This window comes from Curcuma longa, chromosome 4 (assembly GCF_044706935.1).
Source record: "Curcuma longa cultivar G26 ecotype Majalengka, Jawa Barat chromosome 4, ITB_CL_G26_1.1, whole genome shotgun sequence".
Taxonomy (NCBI): domain Eukaryota; kingdom Viridiplantae; phylum Streptophyta; class Magnoliopsida; order Zingiberales; family Zingiberaceae; genus Curcuma; species Curcuma longa.
Genome location: NC_133864.1, coordinates 15,442,008 through 15,456,829, shown reverse-complemented (window position 1 = coordinate 15,456,829; position 14,822 = coordinate 15,442,008). Strand labels below are relative to the sequence as shown.

The 14,822-nt window shown below is 37.6% G+C and overlaps 2 protein-coding genes across 2 annotated transcripts; one reads left to right on the top strand and one right to left on the bottom strand.

Moving 5' to 3' along the window:
- Positions 1–478: 478 nt before the first annotated feature.
- On the bottom strand, positions 479–1,823 carry LOC141827735 (uncharacterized). Its single transcript, XM_074715051.1, has one exon. It carries the CDS (start codon positions 1,796–1,798, stop codon positions 752–754), a length of 1,047 nt encoding a protein of 348 aa, XP_074571152.1. The 5' UTR covers positions 1,799–1,823; the 3' UTR covers positions 479–751.
- Positions 1,824–2,483: 660 nt separating this feature from the next.
- LOC141828409 (sister chromatid cohesion protein PDS5 homolog C-like) lies at positions 2,484–14,710 on the top strand. Its single transcript, XM_074715836.1, has 13 exons — positions 2,484–2,601; positions 5,530–5,733; positions 5,828–6,009; positions 7,503–7,629; positions 7,707–7,904; positions 9,715–9,970; positions 10,476–10,864; positions 11,471–11,556; positions 12,340–12,391; positions 12,492–12,578; positions 12,658–12,701; positions 13,815–13,889; positions 13,967–14,710. The coding sequence occupies exons 1-13, from the start codon at positions 2,500–2,502 to the stop codon at positions 14,538–14,540; spliced, it is 2,376 nt and encodes a 791-aa protein (XP_074571937.1). The 5' UTR covers positions 2,484–2,499; the 3' UTR covers positions 14,541–14,710.
- Positions 14,711–14,822: the final 112 nt, after the last annotated feature.

The following is a 14,822-nucleotide window of genomic DNA, read 5'->3' as shown; positions in this document are numbered from 1 at the left end:
AAATCGGAGTGTAAGAAATTTTAATAATTCATGAGCATACAAGAGTAAAATTTATCCCTTTTCCCTTCAAGAACTCACCTCATCCCAAAAAGGATCATTAATCATTAAACAAAACGTTAAAACAATCATTAGTCATTCATTTTAATAATAATGATACCTTCTAACAATAACACATGAAAGGAGTGCATTAATCATCTACTAGATAATCACAAGCACAAGCAAATATAGTGTGTATGAATAAAGAGAAATCAAGCTCCACATTCAAAACCATTACAGACACAGTGGGACTGAAAATTCAAGCCTAAACACATTAAAAAAGAGCAGCGCAAATATACATGCCTACCAAAAGAGATAATCCGAATTTACTAAATTTGATTGTCAAAACATCAATGCAAATCAACTAGAAATCTTGAGCTAACAATAAAAAAATAATCAATGTTAGCACAATTCCTTTCAGCTATATCAGTTAAAAGATGAATAATAATTTGATACTACCTCTAGTAAAATGGTCAATTACAGAAGTACTAGCATGATCAAACATTCTCTTACTACTATCAAGAATGTTTATTAGTACATGTATCATTACTGCAAAGTGCCATATATCATCAATCCCACCACAATGAATTACAGCAATAAACATTAGGGGCAATATAAGATACCAGAATCTTGTTGGATACAGTAGAAGCTTGAAAATACAGCAGAATCAAACAGTGCGATACAGGAGTTCTCTTCTGAATAAGCAATTTAAACATCAATTCCTGCCCAGTGGAAGTGATCTGCAAGAATAAGTCTCCTTGAGATCTGATTTCTTCGAGGATGTAAAAATAGATGCATAAACTTCCTTTGTTGCATTGGCAGGAATCATATCAACTGCCTTGAACCTTTTCACCCCTCCATCCTTCTTCCCGTTCTCCAAGATTCCATCTTTTCTATCACTAGAATGTTTTGTACCACTTAGGCATGCGCCAGACTTCTCCTTCCTATTCTTCGATTTTCCCTTCTCCTCTTCCATCCTTTCTCTTAGCGCAGCAACCTCTTCTGCACTCCCATTGATTATAAGCTTATCAGACTCCTTAAACTCCTTATGGCAAATCAAGCATGAAGAAGTCTTGACTTCTTTGAGAGCCTTCACACTCAAAACGTGTCCACAGCCACGAAGCGCGAAGAATGCATATTTACCATTGAACTCAAGCCCGGTGATTGGGCACTCGAACTTCGTCTCCGAGGTGGCAGCGCTAGGGTTTGGTGCCAGCTGGACTGGGATCATGTCTTTCAAACCCCTAATGTGGCCGAATTCCTTTGGCATCTTCTTGTGGATGAGAGCCTCAACGAGGGCTTCCTTGTTGAAGAGGTTTCCGAGCCAGTCAACGACGACCGGCGGCACAAGGGGCTCGCCAGAGAGCGCGCAGGTCGTCCACTTACAGATACGAGTCTCGTTAGGGTCCACCTTGTCAGGCTTCTTAATCGCGTACATGTTGAGGTAACAATCTCGGGACTCGGCGCCGGTGGCGCCGCCATCGCCGCCGCCGCCGAGCAGACGGTAACGCAGGGTGAGAAGAGCATGAGACCCGGTGGCAACGCCTGCGGAGGCAAGGGTGGATGAGTCCGCCAGCGGCTTGCCGCCGAATTCGAAGTAGAGGGATTCGGGTGCGAAATCCAGGGGGAGGAAGGCGAGCTTGAGGCGACGGAGGGTGAAATCAGGGCTGAGAGTCAAGCATCGAGTGGGGATGGCGAGATCTGGAGATCGGACCATGATCTGGAGATGCTTCCGCGGAGATTCCATCGCTAGGGTTTCCATCTCCTCCTTCCCCTTCGAAACCAGATAACAATCGGAAGAAAAAAAAGCACCGTTACCTGTTTATATAGGCGACGCCTAAATTTCGTAACGGAGTTGAACCGACACGGCGAGAGTCGGCAAATAAATCGCTGATTTTTCAGTTATTTAATTATAATTCGAAAAAGAAAAATCGGCGATAAAAACACGTCAGCGGGCGAAACGACACGTCAGCGAATCGCAGTTTTCAGTAAATTTCTCTACAGTTAAAAATAAATGAAAGCGAGTCGCCACCTCATCAGTAATGAACTCCACGTCAGCGGGCGAAAAAGCACGTCATCATCTGACATCCGTGGCGGACGTGAACCCCTCGGTAAATCCGATTTCATAAAGACCGGACGGGTTACCGCCAAGTCCGGCTTTAGATGTTCCAACTAAAACCATTCTCCCTCCATCTCCTCCCGCCTCTCTCTTTCTCCTGCCTTTCGATCCTCGTCACTTCTCCAGCCTCCAAAACCCTAGATTCGCCGCGGTCCGGATCCTCGTCCTACCAGGCGTGGAAAGGTATGATTTGAAACCTATGCTTTCTTCGTGGTCTTTTGCAACAAGGAGTCTGGCGCTGCGATCTATTCCTTTGTTTCCTTTATTGAATCTGGTGTTTCTTGGGTATCGGTGGTTTAGATATTCTTGGAGATCGACGAATCCCGGATCAGACGCTTGAGGCGATGATAATCAAGATGAATGAGCTGGAGGATCGTCTCCGGGAGGTTGGAAGCGTGCTTTTGTCTCCTCCATCTGATGTTGATGAACTTCTTTCCGTTCTTGATGTAAGGCTTAGCAATCTTTAGTGCCACTTTACTCTCTATTTGCTAAAGGAAGGAGAGTTTATGTGTCTACATGTTGGAATTCTCGTTTATTTTATGTTGAATGATTTAAAATTGGATTTTCTGCTAGGTGAGTTTAGATTGCACTTCTCTGAAAAGTAAGCCTGTTAGTTAATTATAAGACCATCTTGAGCATAAATCTCATGTGCTCGATGTTGCATGTCTGGCCATTGGATTTATTGCTGTTGTTGATACCTTTTGTTTTAATTTGTTCCCCCATGTTTGTGTTATATAGAGTTTCTGGCAGTGTTAGTTACAAATTCCTCAGTTGTATCAATACACTGTTTATGGTAGTTACTCAAAGTGGTCTCAATATTATTAAAAGTAAAATATCCATTTCCGTGGATGCTATATGGTTTGATCAAATTTGATATTAACTATGTTTTTTGTATCATGATTTCATGTCTAGTGACTCAATCTCTCTACTTGCGATTGTTGTTAGTTAATTGGTTAATGCCAAATAGATGCTTGGTCTTCACTGTCGAGCTTTCATTAAGTGTACAGTGATGTTGTCCATCTTCACAGCACATTGAATTTCACCTTGTGTGTGCCTCTGCTGCAAACCTCACACCAATATCCCACCTCTGCATTGATCCAAATTATGTTGCATCCATTGTGACTGATAGACAACCCTTCATCAATCAGGCAACTTGTCTGCTAATGCTCTTTATCTCTGTCCTTCCCTTCTCATCTTCATTTTTTTCCAGAGTAAAATTGAGTGAGATTTGATGAAAACACCTAACTCTATTTGATTTCTTGCTAACTCTGTTAGTATCCTAGTGGAGTTTTGATGAGTGATTACATAAGTCTAAAATTAGATCCTGTGGTATTTGACACATGTGTGTAAGTGTGTAAAGACTTAGGAGATCACACTTAATATCCAGATGGAGAACTTTGGCAGAAGACGCAAGCAAGCGAGAAGGATGACACAGGAAAGGAGCCGATGAGCTCAATGCGTCTGAGGTACGAGGAGCTGCGGAAGAGTACTCCGGTGATGCGAGAAGGATGCACGGGAACGTGCTAGAAGGGCTCGGTGCATTCGAGGGACGAGAAGCTAGGAGGAAGACTGCGCAAGGCGACCAAGGCAGAACGGATAACGGAGGAGGAAAATGGTCAACACAAAGTTGACCATTCCATGCGCTTGGATCTAATTCGAGCGCCCCAACATTCCAAGCGCTCGGATCCAATCTGGGCGCCCTAGAGTCCAGGCGCTCGGATACCCAATCCATGTCAGCGCAAGTCGTTGCCGAAGCGGATGAGGATGAAGTCCACATCAGCGGAGCCTAGGCGCTTGGATACCCAATCCACATCAGCGCGAGCTGTTGCCGAAGCAAATGAGGATAGAGTCCACGTCGGCGAAGTCTAGGCTCTCGGAGAGGTTCTAGGCGCTCGGATCGTGAGGAGTCATCCAAATCCGTTAACGGACCGTTGATAGATCGGATTGGGATCGACGAATCCAGGTGCCCAGAAGGCTTCCAGGCGCCCAGAAGTGCTACGTCAGCACAATGGTCAGATCGAGATGAAGGTTATAGATAGACTGAAGCTCGATGTAGAAAATACACACTTGAATTATTCGTTTTATTCAGTTCGTTTAAAGTCTACACTCAACCGTTGTACGAGCTTTCTCCACCTCCGGATTAATTCCGACGAGGAGATTCTGATTGAAGCTTTCATAGTCTTGGACTAACAACCTGAGGGTTATAACCAAGTATATTTCGTATCTCATAGTTTCTTATGTTATATTTACATTTTAATTAGTGTGTCCTTGCTAAAACGTTAGCAAGAGAAAGATGTTACTTTTACTTGCAAGTCAATATTCACTCCTCCCATCTAGCGATTCACGAAAAGCTTCCACTGCACCAACAAACTCTCCATCTTATGTAGGTAGTTTTACGCGTCTTTGATGGCTTCTAGCTGATCTCAATAGGTTGTCTGATTTCTTCAGATAAAATCAGATTAGCCAGTGCCAATCCTGATCTAAGTTGGCCGATGTGGATAGAAATCTGCTAATTTTGAAAATTAGGATATGTCTAGCCTACTCAATATAGTCAAATTGATAGGCTTAAATTAGTTATTTTTGGTCACTCTGACAGGAAATTTGTGTTTTTGACAGCAAACTGTTTCCTTTCAGTTTCTGGATTTCAAGTTTATATATTAAATCAGCCTGGCCAATCGTGATCCAACTTGGTTGATGTGGATAGGAATCGGCTAAGTTTGAAAATAGGATATGCTTAGCCTACTCAATATAGTCAATTTAGATAGACTTAAATTAGTTATTTCTGGCCACTCTGGCAGAAAACAGTGGGTTTGACCTGAAATTGTTTCCTCTCAACTCATGGATTTCCAGGTTATATGTTGAAATCAGTCAGACCAATCTTGATCCAACTTGGTAGATGCAGATAGGGATCAATTAATTTTGAAAATTAGGCTGTTTAGCCTAATTAATATAGTCCATATAGATAAACTCAAATTATTTAGATTTGGTTGCTCTGGTGGGAAAGTGATTTTGACCTGAAATTGTTTCCTTTCATCTCCTGGATTTCCTGGTTATATATTGAAACCAGATTGGTCAATCCTGATCCAGCTTGGTTGATTTGGATAGGATTCAGCTAATTTTAAAAACTAGGATATATTTAGCCTACTCAGTGTTGTCAATCTAGATAGACTCAAATTTGTAATTTTGGCTGTTCTTGCAGGAAACACTTTTTTTTTTGACCTGAAATTGTTTCCTTTCAGCTCCTTGATTTCCAGCTTATATATTGAAATCAATTTATGATTGAAAAATTAAGCAATTCTTTCATCCTTTAATTTTGTCTGTTTGTGTGTTTTTTAAAAATTGAAAAATTTACACTTCGATCCTTTACTTTGCAGCAAACTGAGAGTCTGTTATCAAAAGTGGAGCAATCCCCAGCACCATCAATGTCAAATGTTCTTAACCCCTTGATTAAATCATTGGTAGCTAAGGAGCTGTTGGGACATTCAGATATAGATGTTAAAGTAGCTCTTGCATCATGCTTTAGTGAAATCACAAGAATAACAGCTCCTGAAGCTCCGTATGATGATGATCTAATGAAGGTTAGTTAAGCTGCATTTATGTAGAAAATTCGTTAGATAATCATTGTGTCTTTTGTTTCAGTTTTAATAACATTCTTGAACTTGAATTTTTCAGGAAATATTTCAGTTGATTGTTCATGCCTTTGAAAATTTAGATGATATGTCAAGTCGCTCATTTCTTAAGAGAGTCTCGATTCTGGAAACTGTTGCAAACGTTAGGTCATGTGTTTTGATGTTGGATCTTGAATGTGATGCTTTGATTCTGGAAATGTTTCACCATTTTCTAAGGACGATACGGTAATAAATTTTGATTGATGTTTAAATTTTCTTTGATGTTACCCTGTTTTTGGCTGAAACTTGAGATCAGTACCTTGCTGTTTTGTACACTGCATTTTAACCAATGAGTATTTACTACAAGCTCAATCGCAGACTTCAGCCTTATATGAATGTAGAAGATAATCTAATGGCGGAATCTGGTGCTAATTGGATTTTAAATATAAACAAATCTATACAACTTATTGGTTGGAGAATGTGATGAACTTGGACATAATTCTTTTATTCAGAAGTAATGGACTCATTGATTGACCTTGGAATAAAACTCTTAGCAGCATTTCTACTATTCTGGTGTTATTTGACAAAGACCAAATAAGGATTAAGGATCCATTAGCAGACAAAAGAACCTTCTCTAATGTGTTTGATGTTTTCGGGTTGCAGACCAAATGGATCCATAGAGCCTGAATCAAGTGTAGGCCGTTGTCTTGGTTAATACAGTTTCATAATTACCATTAGGTCTGTAATATTCCTACAAAGCTGGCTCAAAGATACTGAAACTCAGTTTTCCACAAATATATTTGGTTTTATAACCTTTCAAGGATATAGTGGCCAACTGATTTTGGAGCTAACAAAAGATCTTCTATTGAACTCCATAGAAAAGAAACATGCATTCTAGTTCTTTGTTGTATTGTGCAAGAATGGGTTGAAAGTTGAAACCATGATAATTGGATTATTATGGTATAACTTTATATATATGTACCAACCAAGCTCATATGCGACCAAGAGCTCCAGTATTATATATATGATCCAATCCAAGCTCCAGTATTATCTGGTTGAACCAAGCAAGCTCATATGTGACCAAGAGCTATAGACTTTTCTGCCTTTGCATTTGACTTGACAATCATATTTCTTAGTTTTGGTTACTTTTCCTAAATATTAAAATTTCTCCCACTAGGCATAATAATCTTATGTAGATCATTCATCTGTGGGGAAATCACCTAACCTGCATCGATACATCCTTTATATGAATGTGCCCCTGATCACGATAGAGGAGGTACTTGCTTGAGGCAGTCTTTTGAAGATTGATCATAGTTACTGTTCGACCTTATTACTAAAGATTCGTAGTACTCGAGATCCATGATTTTATCCAAACATGCTCATTTTCTACTAAGTGTGCTGCTATACAAAAGTGGTTTAATAGAACATTATTATAGATAAATGCCTGTATGCCAGTATTAGGGACCAAAAATTAACATCAAAAACTTGTTTGGACACATTTCAATCATGGTTCAAAATTTGATATTGTAGTCAAACTGATGCTGTTAATGTACTCTGCAGATTTGAAACACATGTTTTATGTTGATAATTGTCACCATTCTGCATCGAAGAATCCACTTTCATTTTTTACTTTTCAGTAGGTGATCAATATTGATTGTGTCTTTTTTTTTACTTATTGTTTCAGGTGACTTTATGATGTGTTATAACATTTGTAAGCTAATTTTTGTTTGATTATGCAGGCCGAACCATTCTGAGGTGGTCTTCTCTTCAATGGAGATGATTATGACACTGGTTATAGAGGAGAGTGAAGATATTTCCTCGGAGTTAATTTCATGTCTCCTGGATTGTGTTAGAAATGATGATAAAGTAACTGTTTCCCTTTTAATTTTGTGGTCTCATTTACTGTAGCTGTTTATCTAATCTAACTTTTGGGTTGTCCTCAGGATATCTTGCCTGTTGTGCGTAAGCTAGGGGAAACAATTATCAAGAATTGTGCTGCGAAATTCATACCACATTTTCTGGGATTATCACAATCTGTTGGCTCATTTTCTAATAATAGTAGTAAAGTTGTAGATTCCGTATGCCAAGAATCTTATGGTGGAAGAACGCAAAATGACACGAATGTATCAGGTGAAATTATGGTGCGTATGTCTTGTTATTGTTCATTAATTTCAGACATTTTTTGCAACCGAAAACTTGGACATGCATGACTTAACTGTGAGAAATATCTGGGCATTTGTGTAATAAATACAGTAATATTGGAGATTCTAGTTATGATGTTTGCATTTGTAGAATTCAAGGTGATTTTCCTTTAACTTGGTAGGACAAAATCAGATTCATTCCATCATACAGAGAATGTCTGCATGCTTGTGATTTAGTTCACATATCTAGAATATTGATGTTATTTTTAAGAAGTAGCAGTTAATTCTTATTCTTTATATTTGCAAATTAAGAGTCGGAGGAAATTCACTTTTTTTTTCCTCCCCAAAAAAGATTCATTCTCTCTCTTCTTGATAGCATATGTTTGATCACTCTTCTGTTTGCCTTATTCCTTATCTCATCTGTGTTTGCTGAAGACCCTAGGAAGGTGGTGCCTGAACTGGACTTTGGTCTTGCTTTTCTAAACAAAAAGGGCAGCCCCAGTGCACGAAGCTCCCGCCATGCGGGGTCCGGGGGAAGGATCCATTGTACGCAGCCTTACCTTGCCTTTGGCAAGAGGCTGTTTCCAGGATTTGAACCCGTGACCTCTAGGTCACATGGCAGCAACCTTACCGTTGCGCCAAGGCTCCCCTTCGTCTTGCTTTTCTAAACATTCACAATTAATGCATATCACTATTCAATCCTTCTTGCAAATGCTTCTTGGAAATAGATTTTGATTAGCAACTTGGTTTTTTTTGGGAATATAGAGTATAAATTTTAACTGGCAATCCTTCTCTCCCAATTTGGAGATAAGAGTGTCTATGTCTTAATGGCCACTTTAATTTTGTTTTGTGGTATTGTGAGTGAACCGACAAATTCAATGGAATCTCTAAAGCCAATTAGTTCACTGATTGGCTCCACAAACTCGATGTATGTGCAAATTGCTCTATTGAGTGCTAACTGAAGAAACAACAAACTCTTATCTCAAGTTTGTGGATGACTCAATTCGATAAATAGCAAGAAGATTAGTTATTTTCAAAAGAGATGAGTTGCTTATTGCATTTCTTTAGACTCTTGTGTTAGTAAATCTTTTACAATTGCATGGAGCTTTCAAAGTTCTGTGTGATCACCATGTGTTCCTAGACTAAAAGAGCATATTCTACTTTATGGATTAGATGACAAATAGGAACCAACCCATGTAAAAAATTTAAGCTAAAAGATGATAATACATAGATGAATATATGTGGTTGCATGTAAAGTAATTAAAAAAAATACTACTATCCGGAAGTAATTATTATTATTTTGATAGAAGTTTAAATGAAAGAAAAGTTAAGTTGATGTCAACATGTTCAAAGACAACCAATTGTATAATCAAGCAAGTTGGATCAATTAAAGTTGTAGGCATAAGGTGCAGAGGAGAATTTGTATTTATGTTATTAAAATGATCTAAAAGATCAAAGTAATACTAGTGATAATCTTTGCCTAGAGTTCAAAATAAAGCTATAAGATCCATGTTGCTGACCACAAATTGTTGAGACTAACATAATTTACAATCCTCATCTATTAACAGATATTTTCTCTCATGTGGCCTCCAACTTCATGTTGCCACAGGTTTGTCAAGAGAATGCTATCTAGTTTTAGTAATCTTAATGACTATCTCTCTGTAGGTTTATTAGATAACTCAATTTTTATCAATTCATTTGATTACCCATTTATTAGTCTTTCAGGCAGATGACAACAAACTGTCTGAAAGGATTGTTTCTGATGGGTTTCTTCAGGTGCATAAATGGATGTTGATTCCTTCTATTTCAGGAATCTGCAAAGGTTGAAGAAACAAAACTCTTTCCTGAGGAAGGTACTGCTCCTGAGAAAATGCTTAACTCAGTGAAGAGCAACGGTATTGGTGAATCAACACTTGGATCCTCTTATCCAGAGCAAAAGCCTGAATCTTCTGCTCAGGGTGATCTATCCAAAACAGCTGCAGCCGACAAAGATGTTTCAGGAAAGGTGGGACCAAAAGATGTACAGCTAGAGGCTGTTTCAGTTCTTGAATCCTGTAAAATTAATGGTAATTATGCTGGTCCTCTGGTTTTTGTGAGATGGTACTGCTTCTTTTCTGATATATGACACGCTAAAGATCAAAGAACAATAAATATACATGACTTGCCTCTTCTTGTGCAGCAGACACTGCAAATGATACAAATTCGTTCTCAGCCAAAATGAAAATTCCAATTGCAGCTCGACAAAAACGAGGCCGATTTAATTCAAAGCTAGCTGCAGCAAAACAATCTGTTTCTCCTTTGCAAGAGAAAGTATCTAAGGTGGTTGACAAAAGTTGCTCTCCCAAAGATATTGAGTTGAAAGAATCAGATAGTGAAGATTCTGCTAACGCCAAACAAACAACTGCTCCAAAAGATGTGCAGCTTGAGGTTGTTTCAATTCTTAAATCCCGTAAAACTAATGGTAATTATGTTGCTCTGGTTTTTGTGAGATGGTACTGCTTCTTTTCTGATATATGACACACTAAAGATCAAAGAACAATAAATATACATGACTTGCCTCTTCTTGTGCAGCAGACACTGCAAATGATACAAATTCATTCTCAGACAAAATGAAAATTCCAATTGCAACTCGACAAAAACGAGGCCGATTTAGTTCAAAGCTATCGGCAGCAAAACAATCTGTTTCTCCTTTGCAAGAGAAAGTATCTAAGGTGGTTGACAAAAGTTGCTCTCCCAAAGATATTGAGTTGAAAGAATCAGAGAGTGAGGATTCTGCTAATGTCAAACAAACAACTGCTTCAAAAGGCTTGGTGGAGAAATCCCAAAGGAGAAGAGGTAGAAAGGGTTCAAGAAGCATGACTAATGATGAACATACATTACAAAAACTACAGAGATCCACAATTAAGCAACATGACACACTCAAGTCTCAAGATGATACATCCAGGGAGTCAGTTCTAAAGGTGTTGTCTTCACCCACTGGCTTGGACTTTATTTTCATAAGGTTTTTCATGTTCATCATGCCTGGTAGTTATTCGATGATCAGATGCTACATTGTTTTATAACATTAGTGTCTTAAGTATCATGCTGTCACTCAATTTTTATACTTTCCCATATTATTGTTTTCTATGTCTATTAGTTTAACTTCCAATTTTCTTTAGTTAGAACTTGTATAATTCTGGTTATACTGCAACATAACTTCTGAATTTATAGAAGTCTAGTTGGTTATAAATAGTTCATTTTATATAAGTTGTTACACTTGATTTTTACCCTTTGTCCTTTATACCCAATTGCCATTATCTATTCAAATAGTCATCTAATAACATAATATGTCCATTTATTCATATTCATTTTGGACTAAAATATGACTAAGGTTGAGATTTTAGTCTATAATCATTTTCTTACGGATTAGGATGATTTGGAACAACTGTTATTCTGTTCAAACTAATTGTTATACAGTTTAGACATTTATTTTGCAATTTTTTTTCCTTCTGTATTGCCATGATTCATTTTCCCTCATATAGTTCATAAAGACAAAGTTTGATTTGTGAGCACTTGTATTCATTTAGATTTATGGAACACGAATGCGCAAGAAAGAAGTTGGAGAGAACCTTGTTGGTTCCAAAATTAGTGTATGGTGGCCAATGGATAAGAAGTGAGTATATTTTTCTAAACATCCAAGCTTCTCTTATTTGTATAAAATCTTCTTTTGTAATTTTCTGTTGATCTATGCGATTTCACTGTTCCAAATAATTTCCCTTTAAGCCAAAGGCATGTTTGTTGGAAATTCTGAAAAGTCACTTCCTGGTGGGTTTACAGAACAGAGGAGAGAATAATATGGATGCACTGCTGGTGGCTGTATATTATCTGCATGTGCCATGTGTTGTAAATCTTGTTTCTTTCATTTTGTTGCATGCCTTCTATAAATTTATTTAGAATAGGCTATTTGATGTTGTTAGTTAAATGCATTACTTTGACATGATTTTATTATTTATTTTCCTTTGTTAGATTTTATTCACCCATTATTATCTAAAACTAAGCCATTATTTGATTTCCATCTGCCCAGTTTCTTTTAGATATTTTCTCATGCATCTAGGAATGCTTTCCTCAATCAGCGAAAATAGCAAGTATATGTATACCTCACTTTTCCTACATATCAACCTCTGAACCTGCAGCTATGGTTCTTGGACCCTTTGGTTTTATCCATTGTTTCTTACTCTGTTAACTGTTCTTGTGTACGTCTAGTGAGGGACATGAATTAGGTGATTTGGCTAAGGTGAATTTGCATTACTATGTTTCTCTTTCTTCCATTGAGTTTAAATTTGCATCAATTGTATCATTATATCCTAGCATGTTCGTTCCCAAAGTTAGATTGGTATTACTTAATTATTATTTTAGTTGAATTGTTTAGTTTGGATTAAGGATTTTCTTTCTGCAGGTTCTATAATGGTGTTGTTGATTCTTATGACAATATTTCAAGAAAACATAAGGTATAAATGATGCCAGCTTCTACATGTAGCTTTGGTTGGTTCTGCAATCTAGTATAACATGTGAGTTTTATTTGTTGTACAACATTTTTGTTTTGTTCAGATTACCTATATTGATGGTGAGGTAGAAAGATTATTATTGAGTAAAGAACGCTGGAAATTGATTAAAGATGGAAGCAAACAGGATACGGTTTGTGAAGCATTCCAAACCTCTTGTCATTTAAGTGGTATGGTGCTTTTGTGCTAACTTTTACTGATTTGATCTGTAGGAACAAATAGAAGACTCCAACAATCATGATACTTCTCCAGAAGAGTATGTTACATTTCATGCAACTAAAATTGTTCTGAATTGTGGTTCTTCTTTTATGTATTTGCAGTGTTAACCTTACATTTCCTTGATTTATTTTCAGCATGTTTGTCCAGATGATTATTTAATTATTCACATTAGTCTCAGTCATTATTCATTAGTCTCAGTCATTGTTTGCTCTGAAAACTGTTCTAACCCGGAGTTGGCTGTTCTCTATGGATTTCTGGTGTTTCTGAACTTTGTTTTAACTTTCAAATGCAAACAAATTCCTTCTCTTTTCGGTCGTCGTCTTTCTGAAATTGTATATGTTGCATGAGTTTAGTGAGTTTCATATGCAATTAGTTCAACTTGAGCAGAATCAACCAAGAGGTTCACAACTTCCAAAGTAACATGCTTTTCAATTTCACATTCTTCTTATTAATGTAAAAACAATTGTCCTTGTGCAGCTCACATCAAGTGTATCTGATTAATTGAAAACATTTGGTTTATTTTGGCTTGGTTTTTGAAAGTGGGATTATCCTATTTTACAAACAATCAGAAAATTAATTTATTTTCCAATTGGTTTGGTTAATTTCTGATTGGGCATGTTTGAGTTACAACTGAAGACTAAATAGAAGAATTGTGGATATTGTTACTCAGCCTTATGGTAGTTATGCTTTGAAATGCCTTTGGAAATTTCTTTAACAATAGTGATCTGCCATAAGGGATTATCATATAGTTTTTATTTGAAGTACATGATACTTTAGGAGATTGCTTGACTCTAGTCTTCTAGATTAAATTATATCGTAATAAATTTCTCTGAAATAGAACATTGCCTTGCAAAACTTAACAAGAATTTGGTGTTCCAGCTAGTAAAGTGCAGTATTTTTTTTTCTTTTTTTAATAGAGGTTGTTTTATTGTGGGTTTTTATGTTAAAAAATTTTGGTGTTTGGTGTTATCGTTTTCAATTGAACAAGGCCAAAAAGGAAACAGGCGAAAGTTACATCAACTTCCACCTCAAAGGCTGATAAAGAGCCGACTGCAAAAAGGTTGATAATAATTATACTTCAATTGTTGTTTGTTACTCAGTGTATTGGAGTGTAATAATTTACTGATGTTATTGTTTTCAATTGAACAAGGCCTAAAAGGAAACAGGTGAAAGTAACATTAACTTCCACCTCAAAGGAAACTGATAAAGAGCCGACTACAAAAAGGTTGATAATAGCTATACTTCAATCCTTGTTTGATATACCCAGTTTATTGGAGTGTAATAATTTACCTTTGAAACCAGTGGCACAGCCTCTGGATCTGGCCATCGCCGCAGAGGTAGACCACCTAAAGCTGCCTCTTCAAACCTTGATGATACCACCAGCTCTTCAAGTAAAATAACAGAGAGAGTTGCAAGCAAATTGAAAGATGGCATTGCTGAGTCTGACACCAAGTTTAGGGAGGAGCTTGTGAAGCCTAATGATAGCAGTTTGATGGACAATCAATGTACCAATATACCTGGGACTGAGGTGAAGGATGACGATTCCAAATCTGGCAGGAAATCTATTGATGGCAGTTCTAAGTTTGTTGGTAGGAAGGTCAGAAGGGATTCCCTAAAAGGGAAACCAATCAGTGACAGTTCAGATTCAGTGTTGAAAATAAAGGGCGACACCTCTCCAGAATCAGGCATTGTGACAAAGGCAAAGATTGCTTCTGGGAAGGGGACAGTCAAGCATAGAGGATCTAAGAAACCAGGGAAGGGGAGAGTCAAGTTTAGAGGATCTGAGAAACCACGGAAGGTGCGGTCAAATATGAGTGGGATGCCATGGAGTGATGCCTCTACTGGGAAGAAAAGGAAGAGAAAGAAAAGGGCCTGAGCATCTATTGATATAGACGATACTAATTCCAGGATTATACCATTTGGAATTGCGGATGCAAGGCTTGCATTGCTTGACTGAACTGTAGTACCCCCAACCATATGGATGGAAAACAAACTAATTTCTCACATTTAAAGCCAGCGAAGTCCAACTCCCTCTTTTTGTATAGTTCAATTACTCACTTCTGACTAACCATGGCGTTGTAGCCCCTGTGGTCATTGTGTAATCACTTTTCTGTTTCTACATGTTAGCTTTTCACGTGTAACATCAGTGGCACGTTAT